We start from the raw sequence: 21188 nt of genomic DNA on the forward strand, positions 1-21188 counted from the left end.
TGACCTTTCGAAAAATAGATCGTTGTTTATCCGGGCATGTATCCGGATGTTCTACCAAATGTTGACCTTCGACATTTTTTGAATTCCCACGATGGACACAACCGACGCGCCGCAAGTGATCGAGCACATCACGAAGAGCGTCAATTACACGCCGTACGACGCTCGATGGATCCCATGCTCAGCTAGATTCGTGTCTATGGGCATCCATCCTCGGGCCACGGGTGCGATCAACGTGTTCGCGCTGCAACAAGGCGAACTGAAGGTCGTCCATGAATTGGAAAAACAACATGGCGTCAAGTGCGGCACGTTTGGCGCGTCATCGTTAGATGCACGTCACTTGGCCGTTGGAGACTACGCTGGCATCATGAGCATATATGACTTTGAGAAGCCTGAAATCCCAGTCTACTCGGCGCAAGCCCACAAGTCGATCATCAACTGCATTGACGGCTGCGGCGGGCTCAATATCGGGTATGGCGCCCCGGAACTTGCGACGGGTGGTCGTGATGGTGAGTTATGTTACTTGCTACAAATACCTCGTTCTCAATGAACAATCAAAGTACTAAAAATTGACCGGTGCCGCCGCTTAGGGTGTGTGCGTGTGTGGGACACGCGGGTGGCAAACCCTGTTGTGTCGTTGGAACCTGACCAAGGGGAAGCGGTGCGGGACTGCTGGACCGTTGCCTTCGGTACTACTTCGTCGTCCAGCACCGATCGCTCTCTTGTCTGAACCGTCGTTCTCCAGGGAACTCGTTCAACGACGACGAGCGCTGCCTTGCCGCCGGGTACGACAACGGCGACGTCAAGCTGTTTGACCTTCGAACCAACACGATGCGATGGGAAACGAACGTCCAGAATGGCGTCGTGGGCGTCCAGTTCGACCGCAAGGACATTGAAATGAACAAGTTGCTCGTCACGACCCTCGAATCCAAGTTCCGCATGTACGACATGCGCACGTTCCATCCCGCCAAGGGATATGCATTTATGAGCGAAAAGGTACCATACATTCACCCTCTCTCGATTCTCATTGACGTGTTCTAGGCGCACAAGTCGACGGTGTGGCAAGGCCGTTTCTTACCTCAGAACCGCGACCTCTTCATGACCGGCGGGGGCAATGGCGGCTTCAACCTCTACAAATAGTACGACATCGTCTAGTGTGTTGCTATTTTACGACGGTGGTTGGTTGTGATGTAGCCATTACCCATCGTCGCGCACCACGCCAGACGCCGACGGCATTCACATGGGCGTCGGCGGCACCGTGGAACTTCTCAACTCCCGCGTGCTGTCGACGCAGCCCATCGTGAGCATGGACTGGAGGTAGCTAGCTACGCACCCGAGTTCGCCTCTCATGCCATGTATCGTCCTTGTAGCCCCGACCGTGAAGGCCTCTGTGTCCTATCGTGCCTCGACCAAACTGTGCGGGTGTACATTGTGTCCAAGACTAACAAATATTAATACCCGCAGAAGTCCAAATTGTATCGAAAGAGTAAATATAATGGGATAAACCGATCATTACAGTAACCTCATATTGTCCTGTTAATACCCAAAATTTGGATTTTGTGCAGGCCTTTCAACCTGGAGATTGTAGCTTGCGCGGCTTGTTGCAACGCCATGGTAATATATATCACCGTGATGTATACACACAACCATTCAAACTATTAGCTGGTATATATATATATATATATATATATATATGTCCAAATGTAAACGGCGCAACATTTTGCGGAGACTGAACGGTGGTAAGAGCCCCAAAGGTGGTCATTGTCCCATTGGCTGACACTGTGAAGCACGACTGTGACAAAGGGGCACATCCGATTGTGAAAAAAAAAACGATTGTGATACGTTTGATATATTGAAACTGCAATCAGCGAGTTATATTCACTTTCGTGGCCAATAAATACTCTGTCGATCTTGAAAGGTCACGGGGGAGATTGACTGCTATTCATAGTTTGACCTTTTGACGGAACATTTTACGATATTCCAGCACGCCATTATGGACCAGCCGACTACGCCGCGCGCCGCCGTGAGCGCGGTTGGAACGCAAGCCCCAATGTCTTGTCGAAGCGGGTGCTTCTGACGTACGACCAACGCGATCGTCGTGCCGCCTACTGGGCTATGAAGAAGGCCGATGCGCGCCATCTCGCGCCGCAGCAGCTCGTTTGCCCACCTCGACTTGAAGGTGCAAGAAGCCTAAATGGAACAGCAGCGTTAACCTTCACTCGAAGCGGCTAGCCAGACATTGGAACGCAGCAGGGCATTAACGACTGGCGGCCGAGCAGCAAGAAGCCCACGCCGCCCGACTCGGACGCCTCGTGCCATTGCTCATCGAGCACCTCGTCCATGGAACGCAACTACAAAACGTGTGGTGACCGTTCCCTGACCAGCACCCACGGAGCGCCACGTGGTCGTTCACGGGCGCGAAACCCGCGTTGCGCGTCTGGCCCGTCTCGTGATTTTGCCATTGGACCACAAGCTGGCATGGAACGCTAGCACCCACGTCACCTCGAAACGTGTCGTGGCGGTCTGTCCACCAGCACTCATGGATGGTCCCATGGCTTTCAGAAGCGTCCACGCAGTTCTCCGTGTTGGCGCTCTGTGCACGTACGCACCGAACCCAAGTTCCACTACCAATTTCAAGGCCTTCCTCGTGTACTGGACGTCGGGCAAAGTCGTGCCGTCGGTCGATTCGGCGCAAGGGAGTCAGCCCAGCCCATGTTCAAATGATGATTAATCTCCTTTCGTGTAACAATCTGATCCACGGTGGCATCTGAGTTATGCTGTGCACGTTCTCCGAGTACATTGAGACGAGAGACATTTCCATTCTGTGATGTTTATTTTGTCAACAGCCCTGCTGGCCCGACACTGGTCGCAGTGAGCAACGGGTTGAACCCAAGGGTTCGGATGTCTTCGTCTGGCAGGCCAAAGTCGCGCATTTTGCTCTCGTACGTCCGCAGGGCGTCGTTGTAAGCCTTGCTGGCCTTGGCCACTTGGTATTGAAGGTCGCGGATCTTGGTATTCTTGGTCGTGAGCAGCGTGTCGAGCTTCTCGGTCACCCGCGCCACCTCGCCGCCTTCGAGGTGTGCCGCCATGAGTATCTAGACAGACATCGTCATGACACCCCATGCGCGATTGCCTTCCAGGGTACCTCGTCCAGCTGCGCCTGCTTCTTGTTGTGCTGTTCGCCATAGGCACTCAATCGCTGCTCCAGCACCAAGTTCTTGTACTCACATTTGGTTTGGACACTGTGAATCGTGTGTTCGAACGAGTCGTACAGCGCGTTCCTATTTGCTTCCATCGTCTTGTACGCCTGCGTGAGACTCTGGTGCTTCTTTCGAAGATCCACCAGTTGCTTCTCCAGCAGAACCAGCCGTGCATTCGCATTGCGCAGACTCAGTCGGTCCTTCTGCTCGTCCTTGAGCCCGTGCTTGAGCCGCTCGACTTCCTGCACTGCCGCCGCCAGCGGCTCACTCAGTCGCTTGTTCTCGTGCGAGATGTCGTGCATGAGTTTCGCGTTCGCCGCCGCCTTCTTCTTCATGTCGCTGATCTCCCGCTTCAACGAATCGATGAGCCGCAAGTTGTCCTTTGTGATGTCGTTGTAGTAGTTTTTCATCTGGGTGAACGCCCGCTCGTGGTTTTTCATCAGGTCGTTGATGTGCAAGTTCTTGCGCTCTTCGATTTCGTGGATGTCCACCTTGCGCCGCAACTCCAAGTCCTCTTGGAGCTGCTCCAGTCGGCACTGCAGTCGCTCTTCGAGGGCGGCGTTGTTCTTCTCGAACTGCTCGCGCAACTTGAGCAAGTTCTTCTCGTGAGATTGCTTCATCTGCTCGATCTCGTCCTCGTTGCTCAGTTCGCGCTCCTTTAACTCGAGCTTCAAACTCTGTTTTGCCCCCTTGAGTTTGTGTTCCCGGTGCACATGCATGTCGCCTTCCTCGTCGATGTGCGACAGGCCGTCCGTCTTGACGCGCTTCAAGTTGTTCTTGTGCTCGTACTCCAAATGTTTCACCTTTTGAATGTACACCTACCAAGAATATGGGCACTTGTGACGTGGACGCTCATAGTACCCGCACTTCCACGCGGTGGTTGTCCTCCATCATCTCCATTTCGCGGTCCTTGCCCATGATTTCCATGTCGTGGGTTTCCACTTCACGGCGACTGATGTCGTAGAACGATTGAATGGTGTCCTAACATGCATTGATTAGTGCTTTAGGTAGTATGTCGGCAGACACACCCGCTCGTGTTGGACGTAATTCCGATCAATTTGAGATTTGTCGAGCTGTTGCCGCAGCATTTGAGTGACTTCTTTCAGCATTTCAACGTCCATAGTGTCGTATTCTACATTTGATCATGAGTGATGAATTGGATGCCGACAGTGACGTACCGGACGGCTCTTCCGGAGGCGGCGCCTCCTCCTACTCCGCAACCCCATAGCGTATCATGGGAACGGATGTACATGCACGCGAGGTGGACATACGCGCTCATACCTTTTTGCCTTTCTTTCCCTTCTTGCCCTTCTTCGCCATTGTGCTTGTTGAGGAAGGGACTCCCGCCGCCGCGACTGCCTGCTGAAAACTGACACGGCCGTTTCAGAATCACAAACCCGTCAAAATGGATATCTTTGGTTCGTTTTGATTGGCCAAACCAACCTGTCGCAATTCATACGATGTTTTCAATGGACTTCCGCACAATTCACCCAGCATGCGCCGCTTCTTCTCCTCCACCGTCAACGCGAACGAAGTGAGCAAGTTCACCCGCGCCGCCAAGTACAATCGACCCATATGCATATACGCATGCTATCGTTCACATCCTCATCGAACTCGTGCATGTAGTGACTGGTGGAAGCCGGCTAGCAACACGGGCGTGGGTTTGTTGCATCAACTCAACCCCACGCGTGTGAGTTACATTCGCAGCCATGTCATCGAACACTTTGGAAAAGACCCCCACCGCGATGCTGCGTGGCCCTTGAAAGGTCTTCGTACGCTTGATGTGGGCTGTGGTGGTGGCATTTTGTCCGAGTCGCTGGCTCGCTTGGGTGGAGATGTGACGGGTGTCGATCCCGGCCAAGCCAACATCGATGCGGCCTCCGCCCACGCCGAGCAAGACGACGAAACGGAGAACATTCGGTACATTTGCACGACCGCAGATGCCCTAGTGGCACAGAACGAGACCTTTGACGTCGTGTGCGCGTTGGAGGTGGTGGAGCATGTGGACGACGTGCCAGCGTTTATCCAGTCGTTGACGCAACTGGTCAAGGTATCTACCTACCTACTTCCCATTATCATAATTCCTTCGTGTTTCTCAGAGTATAAGTAGCCTGATGGCATTTTGTTCATGTCGACAATCAATCGTACGGCACTGGCGTACTTGACGACGATTGTCGCGGTGGAGCAAGTTCTGCAACTCGTGCCCCAAGGTACTTTGTATTAGGTACTTGGTGTAGGTACTGAATTCCTTTGTGCATTAGGTACTCATGAATGGGGCAAATACATTCAGCCTCACGAACTCACGGCTTGGATTCAAGAGGTACGTACGATTTGAAGTTGTAGAAAAGTGCAAACTGACGTTTACTCTACCCCCCCTATCATAGCATGGACTGCAAGTGTCGAATGTGTCTGGCATTGTGGGCGATCCGTATGTCCAAGGGTGGAAACTGCATCCCACTTGCACCGAGATCAACTACATTCTAGCCGCGTCGTCGCGAAAACGCCGCTAATAAGTCGACCGTAACAACAAAATTGTATATATTGTGTTTTCGAGTGAAATGTCGTTGGAATTTAAATCGAATTGATTGGCTACCTCAGATGAGCTCAAAATTATTAGCCAATCAAAACCTTCTCAACTAAATTCAACCAATCAGATCGATTGTGGATCGGTTTGGTCGGCGCGATTCAATTGCAAATTTGTATCAAATGGACAATAACGTTAGCAAAATAATATGGACCGAGCGTGGATATCGTGCTCTACAGAGTAGCTCACGCCGCATCGTTGACGAGCAAATAGCTCGAGTCGTCGGTGGGCAGCCTTCTATCTTCAATAGCGATGTAGTGGCCATTAGCGGCGGCGGACGACACCTTGGTTGGCACGCGGACTTTGCTCCACATGGCACTGAGTGAAGCTTTGATCGAAGCGTGGCGGCGAGAGATCTTGGACGCTTCCATGATGTTTCGGTGAAGGCAGTTGGATGCAAATTGCACAATGATGTCCAGTCAGTTTTGTGAATACGATGCCAAGTTGTTCTACCCTTCGAGGGTGGAATTTGACGAGTTTCTAAACTTCTACAGATAGATAGATACACGACGACGACGATCTAAAAATACACCCAATCCGCAGCCACCTACCTAGCTATACTGATTTATTAACATGAAGCTAGAGGCAACCATAAGGACAAGTTAAGTCTATAGCGTTAGCATGCTATTGTCATTTGTTACTAGAGTATGTATATATATATAGTGCATATTGAGAGACTTATGATCAAGTACTCGTGGAACTAATTGGAGGTTCGTGGTGCAACTCGGCTGCTTGGTAGCATTGGTCGAGAGCATCCAACTTGTGGTCGCTGTCGGCCATGGCTTTGCGCATGCGATGGTAGAGGACATGGCGCCCCCGCGCACTGGCGGGCCAGTTGGATGGGTCTGCCAACACTTGCAGCTCTTTGTATTGTGATGCATATGCATCTATACATCGAATGTCATTCACGCGATGTCAAACAAGATGCCAAAAGTCGTACTGTTGGCAGCGAACGCTATCGACACGGGGCCATCTTCTGCACACAATCTATGGTACCAGAATAATATAGTGTAAACACAAAATATGAACAATACTGTGTAGCCCTTCAAGCTGTTTTGTGTGGGCATGGGGGGATACCTGATCAAGTCGAACGTCTGACCCGACACAAACACACAGGGGATGGCCAAAGTGGAGTCTGCTGCACCTGTTATGGGAATGTTGACGCTGGTCACGACGGCCAGCGGCACGTTGGCATTTTCGACGCTCCACAGCACCCCCTTTGCCCCCCCCTCGACGAGTTTCGCCATCTACACCCATCACCCGTTGAAAACGAAATATCCCATCCTTAGAAGGGTCTACTTGGAGGTCAATGGGGCAGGAAGGATGCGCTTTAGCCAAGACAAAGAACCCTTGCACCCACACCAATGACGTGGTCAGCAGGCACAGGTTGCCTGTCACAATCACGAGCGGGTGCTGGGCCAAGTCCAACGCAGCGCTCGCGGCGGGTTTCACAAACTACGTAGCAGTGTCGACATTCGTTTTCAGTTTCAATACATCGAAATAGGAGGGTTGGGGCCACCTCGGCGGTGCGCGGCCCATCCTGCGTCACAATCGTCAGGTCCCCGGACGTCGCTTCCACGAGCAGCGCGTGCTTTTCGGACATGGTCATGGCGACCACCGTGGGGTCGCGGAACCGATCGGCGCACGTGTCGGAGACCACGACTTGAATAGCCGCGGGGGCAGTCGCCGTCGCGCTCGCGGCCAACTCGGCCAAGTAGAGCCCTGGGCGTTCACAAGGAATGAAGCCCTTCAGCAGGAAGGATCTACTACATCGAGCCAAGAAAGCTGGCCCTTCGCACCTGCTTCTTGCGACACCATCACCACGGGCGTGCGAATCGTGCCAATCCATCCCCGCGGACTCAGGATACTTTCGATCTTTCTGCCGTCGTGTTGAGCCAAAACCACGCCAAACCCTCCACGGCGACCCACGACCAACGCTTGTTGATGCGGTGAACACTGCCGAGAGCTCTAGTTAAAATGTTAGGTGTCGGCTCACCACTTGTTGTGAACGACCTGCACAAGCACAAATCGACCTGTGACGTTGTTGTTCAGTGGAACGCATGCGTGTGCAGGGTCTGCCAGCACAATAGGATACAACTCGCAAGCAATCACGTCTCCGAATTCAGAAGCGAGCGCGTACATCCGAGTGGATTGCTGGTCTCCTTGCGACGCAACCTGAACATGGCTGAATGCCAGCCTCAATAGTAAGCTCGTACCACGAAATTGATACTCTCCATGTCGTGATTCGCCCCGGCAGACTCGAGGGGAATGCAACGGGTCGAGTTGTGCGCTCGGAATGTCAACTTTTTCGGAACGTCTGCCTCCCGAATCCAATCCACCACTAGGGACAGCGCCGTGCCGTCCGTCAACAGATCGTTCACCCCCACAAGGACGTCCCCAACCTACAAACGTATCCCGCACGTTGAAAGTATGCACACAACCACCTCAACTGTCTACCTCCACGAGGCCACTCGCTTCAATCACACGGTCACGGCCATTCTCGTCCTGGACAAAGGACAACACATGCAGCTTGTCGCTGAGCAGCATGCCAAGTGGGTCCGTTGTGTTGACCACGACAACATACTCCAGTGCGATGCCACCCCCACACTGTTGCATCCCACCTGCCGCCACAACAGCCGCGGCCATCCCCACAAACGCAAACGGCACGACTCGCCACCACCCGTGTCGTCGCATCACGCCAAATACGAAACCGTCGTCCCTGTGGGTGGGAACGCATTTTGGGTTTAAAGTACGACGGTACGGCTGTACTTGGAAGAGCCCATATGTGATGTACTTATTCGAAGTACTACGTATGTACTGTAGTAAGCTTGCAACGCATGGCGACGCAGCGTCGACGTGGATTGTAAATTCAAATGTTTAACTTTTGGGAGACGTCTAATGGCACTGTTACGAGTAAAACTATCTTTATTTCATCGCACTTTTGTCGTGTTTTATGATTGGCTAGCGATAGTTTTGTCGTGTTTACAGTTACTCCATCGCGTTTTGAGGTTTTCAGCGCACACGGATTGGACAAACCTATCCAATCACAGTGGCATATGCTTACATACTAATTTTCATATAAACTCCGATGTGCTTGTACGTCAGCGAAATTTGCCGGCAGCGGTGGCGGCCTGCCCTTGGTCCAAGCACAAGGCGCTAGACCATACGAGTTGTAGGAACATGCTGATTGACCATATATATGCCTAGCTATAGGTTTGAAGTCTCAGCCATGATGCTCGACTGCGTTCATCTCCTCGTACATGAACGCAGTCGAACCGTACCATGCCGCGAGCAAGACATGGCACGACTCACTGTTACCATAGGATTATATAGCCTATATAGTCGACATAGCAGCATTGGGACACGCAACATTTCCGCCGAACACAGGTTGCGGCAGTACTGGTACAAATCCACACCGGACTCACGCGCAATTTCATCCTCCACAATCTGTATGGCCTAAAGTATGAAGTTTAAGACTGAATATTATCATATCCAATCACATGGCATGACCTGCCATTTAAGCTATATAATTGGTAGATAATGAAAGAGTTCAGGACTTAGATGTGGTTCAGAAAATCGATGCTTGTATCCGTACGTATCCGTACACAGATACCAGTACACTTTAGCCTACTGTACTACGTAGTAGAAATAAAACGCACAAAGTTCAGGTTTAACGTGGTGATATTTTAGGTTTAACCCACAATGCAAAAACGTTTTATACAGAAGTACCTCCTATTAATAGATCTGAATTGGCGAGTTGAAAGGTTAACGTTATAGTTGACATGCACAGTATTATTAAAAAAAGGAATTTAAATTAATAATACACCATTTCCAGCCCAAACGGTTTGGGGTTTCAAAGCATTAATTGGGGGTTTGGGTACACTACAATTAATAATGTACTTCAGTAGTATTTGGATACGGCACTCCCTAGTACAGTAGTAGTAGCCATCAGTCCCATAGCTGTAACGTTACAGTACAGGCATAAGTACCAAAAGATCGCAACATACCCAATTAATCCTAACGTTTACACGTTATTAATACTGTACTGTACAGTATATTATTGTATTGTGATCGGAATTGGTAGGAACCGTTCTCGGCGAAATACATTTTGACGAATTATAATCATGCTGCCCATGGCCTCCGCGCGTCCATCGTGGGTGCGTTCCTTGAGGTAAATCGAAAAATGAGCTCTGCGCGCGACAGATTCAAAATTTTTTGGAGGGAGTTGAAGTATGGACAAAACGTTGAAGAATAGGGGCAACAGTATACTTTGTTCAAGTAAAAATATCGACTTCAATGTTCTGTACGTCGAAGTATTCACGCAACATTTCCGCCGAACACAGGTTGCGGCAGTACTGGTACAAATCCACACCGGACTCACGCGCAATTTCATCCTCCACAATCTGTATGGCCTAAAGTATGAAGTTTAAGACTGAATATTATCATATCCAATCACATGGCATGACCTGCCATTTAAGCTATATAATTGGTAGATAATGAAAGAGTTCAGGACTTAGATGTGGTTCAGAAAATCATCCACATATCCGTACGTATCCGTACACAGATACCAGTACACTTTAGCCTACTGTACTACGTAGTAGAAATAAAACGCACAAAGTTCAGGTTTAACGTGGTGATATTTTAGGTTTAACCCACAATGCAAAAACGTTTTATACAGAAGTACCTCCTATTAATAGATCTGAATTGGCGAGTTGAAAGGTTAACGTTATAGTTGACATGCACAGTATTATTAAAAAAAGGAATTTAAATTAATAATACACCATTTCCAGCCCAAACGGTTTGGGGTTTCAAAGCATTAATTGGGGGTTTGGGTACACTACAATTAATAATGTACTTCAGTAGTATTTGGATACGGCACTCCCTAGTACAGTAGTAGTAGCCATCAGTCCCATAGCTGTAACGTTACAGTACAGGCATACTAGTAAGTATTCACTGGAATATAATATACTGTTATTAATATATCGACTTCAATGGATTGACTTGAATAAAGTATACGGTTTTGGTGGAAACATCATGTGGTTGAAGTTCGGAGGAAAACGCGCGAAGGCAAGATCATTCGAAATTTATACTTGAATAAAGTATATTTTACAACAACGTTTCGTCCATACTTCAACTCCCTCCAAAATTTGAATCTGTCGCGCGCAGAGCTCATTTTTCGATTTACCTCAAGGAACGCACCCACGATGGATGCGCGGAGGCCATGGGCAGCATGGGCGTTGGTACAAGCCACAGCAACGATGCGGCATGTGTCGTTTGACGACCATTTCTATATTGAATTGACTTTTTATTGCGTGATTTCCATTTTCATCGGGCGCACGACACAATTCATCGGGCACATGGGCAATTGCTTGGGCACACGGCCAATTATATCGGGCACACCGCCAAATGTATCGGGCACACGACATCCGGGTGCCAAATTTAACGGGCGCATGGCCAATTATATCGGGCACACCGCCAAATATATCGGGCACACGACCAAATATACCGGGCATTCGTCCAACTTAACTGCAAAAAGGTGTAATACAAAAACAATCCACTAGGCACACATACACGGCGAGTTTTCAAGGAATGGGTGCGCGGCGGCTTCAACGGCGGTCATACGCGTCACGGGGTCCCGCACCAGCACCTTTTTCAAAAAGTCAATGCACGTAGGGGACACGCGCTTGAAGTCTCGTGCGCAATAGGTTGCGTCTTCTTCGGTGCAGTTGTTGTACGGGTAGAATGGCGAGTACGCGACTAAGGCTTGGTACGCCACAAGACCGACGGACCACATGTCTGCGGCGGGGGACAGCGGTTCCTTGCACAGGAGCTCCGGGGCCATGAAGCCAAAACTCCCGGACATGCCGTCTGTGGGGAGGGGGAGGCCAGGATGCATGCGCACGGCATTTCCAAAGTCGCACAGCTTGGCGACGGGTGTGCACACATGGGCCCCCGCCCGATCCAGAAGGATATTCCCGGGCTTGATGTCCCCGTGGATGACGTTAGCGATCGTGTGAAGGTACACGAGGGCGGCGACGATGTCCCGCACGACGCAGCGGACGATGGCTTCGGGCAGGGGGCGCTTGGGGCCCCGGGGGGCGAAGGGAGTGGTCAGGCCTTGGTCCGCCACGTACGCATGCATCCAGTCGTCGAGGGTGCCGCCATCGACGCGGTCCAAGACGAGGATGTAATGCGACCGCGAGCTAAACGCGGCGTGGAGGTTGACAATGTTGTCGTGGTGCAACCCGTGCAGCACCGCAATCTCTTCGAGCGCCTTGACGTTTTCAATGTCCGACTTGAGCCCGGTCTTCAGCACATGCTTGATGGCCACGGGGGTGTTGGTGGTCTTCTCGCGACCCAAATACACAGTCGCGTACGTGCCTTTGCCGAGGACGAGCTCGGACATGTCGAACCGGCGATCGAAATCCGTGTCGAAGAAGTTTGGACCCTTGGAGATGCAGCTAAACGATTTGCGGAAGCGGGGACGATGGAGGGTCAGGTGCGCAGGGAGAAACATGTCGATGAACCGATCACATTTGGGGCAGTTGGGATGACTCCCCAACCATCGCACAATGCACGATCCGTGGAAGTAATGGCCACATCCCGCGATCAAACACGTGGCGCCGAGCGAATGACACAGACTGCACGTGTACGGAAGCATCCACCCGTGTGTCGCCTTGGCAATTCCGACGCTCGAGCGCAGAAGCTTCTGCTTGGCGGTCACGTGTCGGCAGCGAAGCTTGTCTGAGTCAGGCGGCGGCGATTGTGGGTGGCAGCAGTAGGACTCGAGGATTCGTTGCTTCCGATAGTCCGCCCATTGTTTGGCTTCAACAAGGATGGGGTCGTGGTCGATAACTCGGTTGAGGTCGGAGTCCGAGTGGACGCGGTGGAGAGACGAAGGAGCGGCGGCGAGAGTGGGAGAGGCAGGTTTCATCATCGGATTTTTGGAAATGTTTCGATGCAAAACAACCATAACAGTAGTTGTGTTGTCTCAAGTTACCTTCAACCACGTTTTTCTGACGCTTGGCTCACAATATGCAATAATATCACACCAAGAATGATACTAGCATCACTGCATTCTAATTTCGAATGCCCATTTCTATTTTATTTACTGTAAAATATTATGAGTGGTTGACAAAAATACTTTGAAGGTTATTTTGAACGATTTATTCCACTCAAATTGACAAAAAAACAATAAACGCGTCTGACATATAGTCCTCACCATTGTCATGTCCACTTGTGAATTCACGAATATACTCATATTCCATCCAATCATACGACGCCAAAGTGTAAACTTCATCTGATAAATTGGATCTACGAGCCAAGCTCAAAATAACAACCAAGGTTCATCAATACTGTAGGTGGATCCGAGGTCCGACATAGAGACGATGCTGCTTTGGTTGCACTTGCACTTGATGGCATTGCGCAATGAACTTGCGGCTTCTGCCCAGTAGATTGCTAGGACAGGCGACGCAAGCACCGGACGCTCGTGACGCAGTGTGCCCGTACTTTAGCAACTTGCTCGAGGAACTTTGCGAGCGAATTTTACGTCATGACCTTCACAAAGACCCAAAATGAATGGAGGCCGGCAGTCCTATTACACTTCCACTGTGGTCTCATTGCCCCAGGCTCCCGTGCAATGTGAGAACGTTCGCCCGGTGTTGAGTCAGCATTGAAGTACCGGTATCGATCAATCGAGAGGAGGATGATGACAACAGTAGCACCAGGTACTACCCAACGAGCATAAACAAGCCTGACGTTGCTGGTGTCCGCACTACAAAGGCGGATTATGGGTTTGGCATTTTTGAGACTTTGTGTGGAGGTCGCTATATATAGCGTTCGTGGCGACCTTGATCGTGTGCCATGGGATGTGGCCAAAGCGCGCTGAAGAAGGAGATCCAAGGGCTCCATGCACTTGAGACGAAGCGGGCGGAGGAAATCGCCAAGCTTGAAGACGAGCGACGCATGCTCAAATACAAGATGTCAGTCTTGGAGGACATGGTAATGCCACGCAAAACGCATTCGTTCAGGCCCCCTTGTGTAGGTTGCCACGGCCCAGCTCGAAGTCCACGAGAAGGTTGCCGCCGCCGCCGCTGCGGAAGAGCGCATGAAAGTGATGAAGTGGGAACTGGTGCGACAAGCCACGCCCCCTACCACCCCTCGGCAAAGTTTGACGTGGGCGTTGAACGACAAAACAACGCAGAAACTTGCAAAGATGTCGTCGGCACGCGTTGTGTCGACGATCCCCCCGTCGAAGGAAGCTACACAAAGTGACACGAAATTGCTAGCCACTCGAGCCAAAGCCAACGTCGATACTCCATCCCCTCACTCAGATCCCAAGGTCACAATTACTGCTACTACGGCCATTGCAAACCACCCCAAGACTCTTGTGGCCAGCCCTATCGTAATCAAGCCATCGACCAGCACAGGTCAAAACGAGTCAACAACGGTAGCCGTCGTCACGAAGAAGCCCGAGCTGATTCGGCTCAACACCCCTCGGAAGGTCATCGATCCATCCGAGGTCAACGAGAGCAAAGACGCGTTCGAGGCAGTGAAAGCCATCACGACATCGTCGTCTCGACGGACCAAAGACAGCAACGCCATCGAACGTGACAACTCCAACATTGGCACGCGTCGGCACTCGTCCAAGTCGATGATTCGCGGCCCCTCGACGGCCTTATCGCCCCCTTCGGCGTTGCTCCTCCACCAAGACTCACATGACGAAAGGGCGTTGTCGAAACCACTGACCAAGCCAAAATCCGCCGCCATCCAAGCCCCCCTCACGTCAGCTGCATCCTCCAAGCCCACCCTATCTCCGAAATCGTCACGCTCCAGCATCATTAATCCGTCCTCGCGCGAGACGTCCCCAACAGCCGCCGCCTCCAAAGCCCCCCCTGGCTTTGTGCTGGCCATGCCACTGTCCAAAGGAGGCCCGGACGACCTCCCCCATCGAAAGCACTCGAAACCGTCGCCCCCACGACCAGACTCGAAGCGTCCTGACGACGAGCCGGACGCCGAGCCGGCCACTGGTGTGACAGCGTTCGCCCTCGACGACGACGACGACGATTGCGGGACCGCCGTGGTATGCCTCGACGACGACGCACTAGGCGACTTGATGTAATAAACGAGATTCGTATGTGTGAAGTTGTTTTAGCTTAGAAAAAATGTTGTGTGTGCTGTGGTTTGCAATCCCGATTCTACTCGTCGAATAACGTAGGCAATGCCACGAGCACGACGCCGTTGGCCGCGGCTTTGTTGACTTCCCACCGCCCACATCGGTGTTCTTTGCCCACACCCGCCACAAGGAACGTGCCCGCCTTTGGAAACGCCAGCGCATTCACAAACCCGTCGACGGGGATGGCGCCCACAGGTTCCAGCACCCGTGTTTTCAAGTTGGCCTTCCACAGCCGAACAAACCCGTCCGACGACCCCGTGGCGACGAGGTCCGACCGGGGAAGCACGGCGATGCTGGAGATCCACTTGCCGCCATGTACCGCGCGCGCGACGAACGTCGGCTTCTTCTTGCCGTTGAACCACAACGCCAGCGACCCTGCGACGGCAAAATAGTTATATATGTGAGCGAGGCAGCATGCTGTGGAGGTCGTACCTGAGTCGTCGCCGGTAATGTAATACTCGTCCGAGACCATCGCGAGGCAGTCCAGTGACCCGGAGCCATGGAACACGAGCTGTGTTTCTTCAGGGATCTTCCATACGCGCAGGCTCGCGTCGCGGCCAACGCTGACCACGCGATCCTTTTGCAGGCAATCAATGGCCGTGATTTCATTCTGGTGGCCAAACAACGTCTCAACGTAGCCCATTTCCGTGAGGTTCCAGTGCTTGACGGTGCGGTCGTACGAACCCGAGAACAGCATGTGCGCTTTCTTGCGGAACGCCAGGCTCGAGATAGCGTCGCGATGGCCTTTGAAGCTCTCGAGCAATTCGTTGGACGCGCCATCCCACACGCGAAGAATCTTGTCGACGCCGCCACTGGCGACGAACTTGCTGTCCGAGCTCACGGCCAACGCCAAGATGGTCTTCTTGTGGTCGGGAACCTTCTTCTGTTGTTTTTTCGTCGGGGTTTTGCTGGCATCCGTGTCCGCTTCGTCGTCGAATGGCACGACCAGCTTGGTCTTGGTCACGCCCTGCTCACCAATCGACCACTTCAAAATCGAGCCGTCTTTCGCCGCCGAGTAGATGGCACTGCCGTCCTCGGTGGCGCACACACTCGTGACTGGTAGCTTGTGGCCCTTGAGCCACTTGCACGATTCGTGGTCAAACTCAAAGTCTACCAACTTGTGTGCCACCTGCTTGAACAGTTTGCCAGAGGATTCCTGCACGTCCTTTTCCAATTGCGACGCCAGCCGGTCGCTGGGGTCAGCAGCATCGTCGTCGTCGTCCACGTCTTGGAATTTGTCTTTCAGCTTGCCCAAATACGCCTTGGCGAGACGCACGCGCTTCTCATCGTTCGTTTCGTTCGCGTACGGGTCTTCTTCGTCGATGTCGGCCTTCTTGGCTTTCTTGCCCTCGTCGTCCGACACTTCGCTGTCCGAAGCGATGTGGTTGTTGCCTTCGCCCCAGTCAAACGCCTCGTCGTTTACCTTGGCCTTCTTGTTGCCATACTTTCCCTTGCCTCCTTTGACCTTAGGCTTGTAGCTGCTCTTGGATGATTGCTTGCGTTTCATCGGAACTCCGTGGCGCGCCGTTTGAAGATGGGGCGGCAATTGTTCACGGTGGATTTGGTTGGTTTTAAGCGGGGCTGGTTAAGTGCGCTTTAAATACCCGTTCTTTGTCGTATTTACCGGGTGTATTTTGTCGATTCGGGTGTATGAAACCGGACATAAGACAGCCAGGTGTAACTGCACTTAAACGAGCAGTTTGAAGTTGACCGCTTTTGATGATTTGACGATCAAATAACGTTATGGTTAACATTACGGTAAGTTAGTTTATAATCGAGCCCTGTAGCGTCGTAGTGTCGTGCGTTGAATCATGGTGGCGCTGAGCGCCTTAAGGGCTCTAGTATTGTTGTGTTTATTCTAAACTGGAGCGACATGGTGGATGAATCGACACAGCCAAGAATCGACAGGAAAATTGAGCCAATCAGATTAAAGGAAACCATCATCAACGTTTAATTAGTGTGTGACTACAATCACCATATTTTGGATACAAGGACAATAACGTTATACTGCATTCACAACAATTATCACACCAAACATGGTGCCAGTTTGGTACTGTAGTGATCCTGGCGTACTCCATTCCGAAATTCTGTCTCGATTCAACTTTGCCTTAGGGCCTGGTCGGGGAACGTCGACTCCATGCTTGTCAACGCTTTGGCACTGAATACTGTACAGTGTACTACGTACCGTACCTTTCGATTCAATGTTGGAGTGGTACAGCCAGGAGTACCACTGGAAAATTTGATATTCGTTGCCTCTAGACATAAATATCCTTTCAGAAGTAATGCCTCTCTACTACTCGATAACTGACGAGCAAACTTGAAGCGACTTCCTGCAGATTTCAGCATGCAAACTTGAGCTTGTAAACTGACATTGACACTTCCATTCACTTTCCATTATGCCGTGACCGTCCCATCGCAAGCCCTAGAAATGTACTTGTATGATTTCAATTTGAGTTTGATTGCCTCGAAGAACTCCCATAAAATTATATTCCTCCAACATCACATAGAAATATTAATTTTGAATAGACTAGAAACAGAGTGGTCACAGCCGAGTACCACTCCAACATTGAATCGAAAGGTTACGGTAGTACTTCGTAACGTTAGTAAGCTTATATTTTTCAGTGTAACAACTTACTTCGAAGTACTATTTTAATAGTAAGTTATTTACTACTTACTATTAAAATAGTAAGTATCATAGTAAATATTATAGGTTGAAATCAAATTTCAGTATTCACGAATCAAAATGCTTGATTGAGGTTACGATGAGTGCTTGAAAGTGTCAAGACACCCATCGACACCTCAATCATCTCAATGGCCAATGCCCACCTCGTGCTTACTGCTGCCATTCTGGCTGTTTCAGCCACTTGTATTGCTGTGGCGACCCTGTCCAATCAAGTCAAATACTTCGAAGTACAACGTACTCACCATAACCAACGTGGATTCTCACAAAATTTGTCAATTTTGAAGGATTTCAATGAAACTTGTACCAATCGAAAGCTTGATATTTTGGCTTTCTCGTGATATCGTTGAAATTGCTAAATTATTTGCTCAAAGTTTAGCTTTCATCAATAGAAATATGCCAGTCCACCGGACTTGACAGTATACAACGAGCTTGATGCATAACGCAACAAAGCTGCACGATTGAACTTGCATTCGTGGATAGTGAAATACAACCGCAGGTGATATTCCAATACAAGTACCGGTATTTTCAAATAATACTTTACTGTTAAGTACAACTCCAAGGTTAGCGAGCGAAACCCCTATTTTTAATTGCTACTATTAATACTACGTAGTAGTAATTTACAGTTAGGATAAAATATATGTTGTTCGAGCTGTCTTCCTAATGTTTTGTCAGAAGGTGAGATGGCGTCTCGCCCAACATTATTACAACATTATGTACAGAATCGAATTGCGCAACGGGGCAGGCATCCTCGATGGACATGCTTGAGGTACTAGTACTGTAGTGCTGACGTGGTGCGGGATGTACAGTACAGACTGCAGTTGGTTTCAAGAGTTGGGTGAACTTCTATCGTTTCGTCACCGAGAAGATGACTACGGTAATTCCCCCATAGCAGGTATATCACCTACCTTCAAAACACCTAAACTATACTATACAGTAGTACATACCTTTCCTGTTAATGGAGGAATTCTGAGATACCTTACAACAGCCAATCAGGACGCCTGAACTGAGTATTTGTTGCACAAATAAGTATAGTGCTGAGATTTCTCATGATACAGTACTGTAATACCAGAAGGGCATGTCACCTAGGGGTTAAGGCATCTCAGTGGTTAGCGACAGCTACATGTAACCACTGTGATGCGCTTAATTAATTAACCCCGGGAATAATATTATACTTCGAAATATCCGTGCCCACAGGGGGTAGGACGAAGTCCCAGGTTACAAGGTTTATTTTTTGTATACCAGTATATGTGCGGAGTCTTATCTAAGGAATTGTTTTGACGAATGGTATATATAGTTTGGGTGTTTTGAAGGTACCGTAAGTGTACCTGCTGTGGGGGAATTATTCCGGAAAAGATATCGAATCTGACAGCTCAAAAACGGAGGATTCGTCAGCGAACGGTCGGCGTTATTCCGACTGCATCCCGATAAATCCAAACGACAAGAACTGGATTGCCTGATTGTCCGTGAAACGGACAGTGAGAATTGTTCGATGCGGCCAGGGCTTTGTCACACATTCACTGGGCACAAGAAGTGATTTATGCGACTGGGAGTGAATTCATTGTTCCAAAAGATCCCCCTCCATTCGTCAAGTGATGGGCCTGCGGCTTCGAAAGCCAACACCCAGGAGAGCCACTAACTCAAGGCGTGTCCCACAAACCAACGGCGGGAGTTTCACGTGTTGTGCCGGGTGGTTTGCAAAGCCAAGAAGATGCCACCCGACAGCGCGACAAAACGTGATTCTCCACTTCATACAATATCTGAAACCACTTCGAATTTGTATTGGATCCAAAAGTTCGGGGCGACGGACACCATGACATCATCCACTATCACAGTGTATCTACATCTCAAATCACGTTTAAACATGTGACATGAACGCAGTTTGTGTTTGTACTGTACCCAGTTAAAAGGGTTCAGCGTACCTAGTTAAACATCAGGTTCGACAAATAACGTCTATATCACACCTGGATTTGGTCGTCGTCGCCGTGGCCAATCAGACGCGGATCTAGTGCCTATCATCAGTCGATCCACCAATCAAATGGCTCTCTTCGTACTGTACGACAAAGCTGCCACGCACTTCAATTGCTCGTGTAAAATCACAAACAAATTTCCTTCCTGCTCCATGCTCAAGTTCCTCACAAGCCCAAGAACGAGCCCTTCGAGCTCGACGTCGACGTCCCCCGACGTCGCGGCGGTGCGCACTGGCGTTCTCCATGTCACGACCATGGGACTCTTTGGTGTGTGCTTCTGGAAGCCTCGCTTTGTGGTCCTGACAGCAACAAAACTCCTGTGTTATTCGTTCGAGGGCGGCGAACTCAAGCTCGAATTGGACATGTCCGAGTGCACACCAAGCGACATCAACGTTATGCCAGCCGATTGCACCAGAATCCGCAGCTTTGGCGCGTCGATTTGGCGCATCGGCCTCAACATTGGCGGCCAGCGGTACTTTGTCGCCACGAGTTCCGAATACGACATGAACTTGTGGGTCCAAGATCTATTTGAAACAGCGCATCAACGACTGGACCCTGGACGCGAACTGCGACCGTCTCTGGGTGTAAACCCTCAGTACGTTGTCGGGGCACTGTCGTTTCGTGTCGACGGAGGTGCAAAGTATCGCTCGAGCGTTCGTCGTCCGCCACCACCTCGACCCAGCCTCGTCGTCGACACGACTGTCATGGCCTGAGTAGTTTGTAATTACGTGTGTGTGTATATATTTATAAAGCTGCCAACACAAATTCTACTCGAACACTGTATTCACGTATTATTACAGAATCGCAATGTCGTGGGTGGGGGTGGTTTTGCCGAGAATGTGGCTGAGCGACCGCATCGAGAACTCGTCGACGTCTTCTCTTTCGACACTCCTCTGCTTCTCCTCCTCCACACGACGGCGCGATCTGTAAGCCACGAACCCCAGCGCAGCCAATCCCACCACAAACGCTGCGCCACACGAGATGGCAAGGGCGTTCGAGGTTGAATTCGACTCGGTGTTGGCTCGTACAGACACTTCATTCAGTGCTATCTCCTCGGTGGGGACGGGGGTTGAAGTCCGAGCAACGGGGGACGTCGACCCCGGAGCTGTGCTCTTCCCACCGGACGATGTGGACTCTGAAATGGGCGACTCGGCTGCATGCTGTGCTTCGGCCGACTTGGGTGTTTCAGTTGCATTTGCGCTTGAGACGGCAGCAAGAGTCGTGTTCGAGTCCCCCGTGGCTGTCGTAGTGGCTACGCCCTCTGTCGCGTGCTCGGTTGTCACTGGGACAGACGTGGGGGTTTGAGTTGGCGCGGTTGTAGTCACAGTCGTCGTCGTAGGGGGTGCTGAAGTCGTCGACGCAGCCGGAGCATGCGTGGTGACAGGCACAATCGAAGTCGTTACCGGAGGTGCCGTTGCTTCAGATGCGGAGGAGACAGGTGGGGGCGTCGCGAGTGGCTCTGTGGGTGGTTTTGGTGTGGCGGGGGGTGCAGTAGGTGCAGGTGCGGGCGTCGCGGGTGGCTCTGTGGGTGGTTTAGGTGTGGCGGGGGGTGCAGTAGGTGCAGGTGCGGGTGTCGCGGGCG

At 50.9% G+C, this 21188-nt stretch overlaps 10 protein-coding genes across 14 annotated transcripts in view; 4 read left to right on the top strand and 6 right to left on the bottom strand.

Annotated features, from left to right (window-relative positions):
* Positions 1-82: 82 nt before the first annotated feature.
* H257_00273 (hypothetical protein) lies at positions 83-1523 on the top strand. The gene is made up of 6 exons (XM_009822869.1): positions 83-506; positions 588-686; positions 743-993; positions 1039-1136; positions 1192-1314; positions 1368-1523. Exons 1-6 carry the CDS (start codon positions 92-94, stop codon positions 1450-1452), a joined length of 1071 nt encoding a protein of 356 aa, XP_009821171.1. The 5' UTR covers positions 83-91; the 3' UTR covers positions 1453-1523.
* A 1273-nt stretch (positions 1524-2796) lies between these two features.
* H257_00274 (hypothetical protein) lies at positions 2797-4576 on the bottom strand. The gene is made up of 6 exons (XM_009822870.1): positions 4479-4576; positions 4376-4406; positions 4226-4329; positions 4059-4178; positions 3143-4015; positions 2797-3092 (listed from the first exon to the last, which is right to left on the bottom strand). Exons 1-6 carry the CDS (start codon positions 4515-4517, stop codon positions 2829-2831), a joined length of 1431 nt encoding a protein of 476 aa, XP_009821172.1. The 5' UTR covers positions 4518-4576; the 3' UTR covers positions 2797-2828.
* A 100-nt stretch (positions 4577-4676) lies between these two features.
* On the top strand, positions 4677-5756 carry H257_00275 (3-demethylubiquinone-9 3-O-methyltransferase). Of its 4 annotated transcripts, none has more exons than XM_009822874.1 (5): positions 4677-4757; positions 4824-5247; positions 5297-5407; positions 5459-5517; positions 5582-5756. In XM_009822874.1, exons 1-3 carry the CDS (start codon positions 4693-4695, stop codon positions 5360-5362), a joined length of 555 nt encoding a protein of 184 aa, XP_009821176.1. In that variant the 5' UTR covers positions 4677-4692; the 3' UTR covers positions 5363-5407; positions 5459-5517; positions 5582-5756. The 4 variants fall into 4 exon arrangements, with proteins under 4 accessions (XP_009821176.1, XP_009821173.1, XP_009821175.1 ...); XM_009822871.1 differs by having other exon boundaries at positions 5308-5407; XM_009822873.1 differs by having other exon boundaries at positions 5459-5756.
* A 79-nt stretch (positions 5757-5835) lies between these two features.
* H257_00276 (hypothetical protein) lies at positions 5836-6286 on the bottom strand. The gene has a single exon (XM_009822875.1). It carries the CDS (start codon positions 6150-6152, stop codon positions 5967-5969), a length of 186 nt encoding a protein of 61 aa, XP_009821177.1. The 5' UTR covers positions 6153-6286; the 3' UTR covers positions 5836-5966.
* Positions 6287-6400: 114 nt separating this feature from the next.
* Positions 6401-8506, bottom strand: H257_00277 (hypothetical protein). Its single transcript, XM_009822876.1, has 9 exons — positions 8239-8506; positions 7998-8183; positions 7795-7956; positions 7581-7749; positions 7301-7503; positions 7081-7236; positions 6859-7028; positions 6722-6768; positions 6401-6668 (listed from the first exon to the last, which is right to left on the bottom strand). Exons 1-9 carry the CDS (start codon positions 8473-8475, stop codon positions 6466-6468), a joined length of 1533 nt encoding a protein of 510 aa, XP_009821178.1. The 5' UTR covers positions 8476-8506; the 3' UTR covers positions 6401-6465.
* A 2704-nt stretch (positions 8507-11210) lies between these two features.
* Positions 11211-12748, bottom strand: H257_00278 (serine/threonine protein kinase). Its single transcript, XM_009822877.1, has one exon. The coding sequence runs from the start codon at positions 12716-12718 to the stop codon at positions 11339-11341; it is 1380 nt and encodes a 459-aa protein (XP_009821179.1). The 5' UTR covers positions 12719-12748; the 3' UTR covers positions 11211-11338.
* An 855-nt stretch (positions 12749-13603) lies between these two features.
* On the top strand, positions 13604-14923 carry H257_00279 (hypothetical protein). Its single transcript, XM_009822878.1, has 2 exons — positions 13604-13782; positions 13826-14923. Exons 1-2 carry the CDS (start codon positions 13645-13647, stop codon positions 14900-14902), a joined length of 1215 nt encoding a protein of 404 aa, XP_009821180.1. The 5' UTR covers positions 13604-13644; the 3' UTR covers positions 14903-14923.
* Positions 14910-16570, bottom strand: H257_00280 (hypothetical protein). The gene is made up of 2 exons (XM_009822879.1): positions 15389-16570; positions 14910-15331 (listed from the first exon to the last, which is right to left on the bottom strand). Exons 1-2 carry the CDS (start codon positions 16461-16463, stop codon positions 14979-14981), a joined length of 1428 nt encoding a protein of 475 aa, XP_009821181.1. The 5' UTR covers positions 16464-16570; the 3' UTR covers positions 14910-14978.
* A 3177-nt stretch (positions 16571-19747) lies between these two features.
* The window catches only part of H257_00281, a 2453-nt gene continuing 1012 nt past the window's right edge, over positions 19748-21188 (top strand). The window contains exon 1 of one of the 2 annotated variants that reach the window (XM_009822880.1): positions 19748-21107. In XM_009822880.1, the coding sequence (XP_009821182.1) occupies positions 19759-20319 (561 nt within the window). In that variant the 5' untranslated portion in view covers positions 19748-19758 and the 3' untranslated portion in view covers positions 20320-21107. The remainder of the gene's footprint in view (positions 21108-21188) is intronic. The other variant, XM_009822881.1, reaches the window with a different exon arrangement.
* On the bottom strand, positions 20652-20801 carry H257_00282 (hypothetical protein; the record flags this gene model as incomplete). Its single annotated transcript, XM_009822882.1, has 1 exon — positions 20652-20801. One exon carries the CDS (start codon positions 20799-20801, stop codon positions 20652-20654), a length of 150 nt encoding a protein of 49 aa, XP_009821184.1.

This window comes from Aphanomyces astaci (assembly GCF_000520075.1).
Source record: "Aphanomyces astaci strain APO3 unplaced genomic scaffold supercont1.1, whole genome shotgun sequence".
Lineage (NCBI taxonomy): Eukaryota > Oomycota > Saprolegniomycetes > Saprolegniales > Verrucalvaceae > Aphanomyces > Aphanomyces astaci.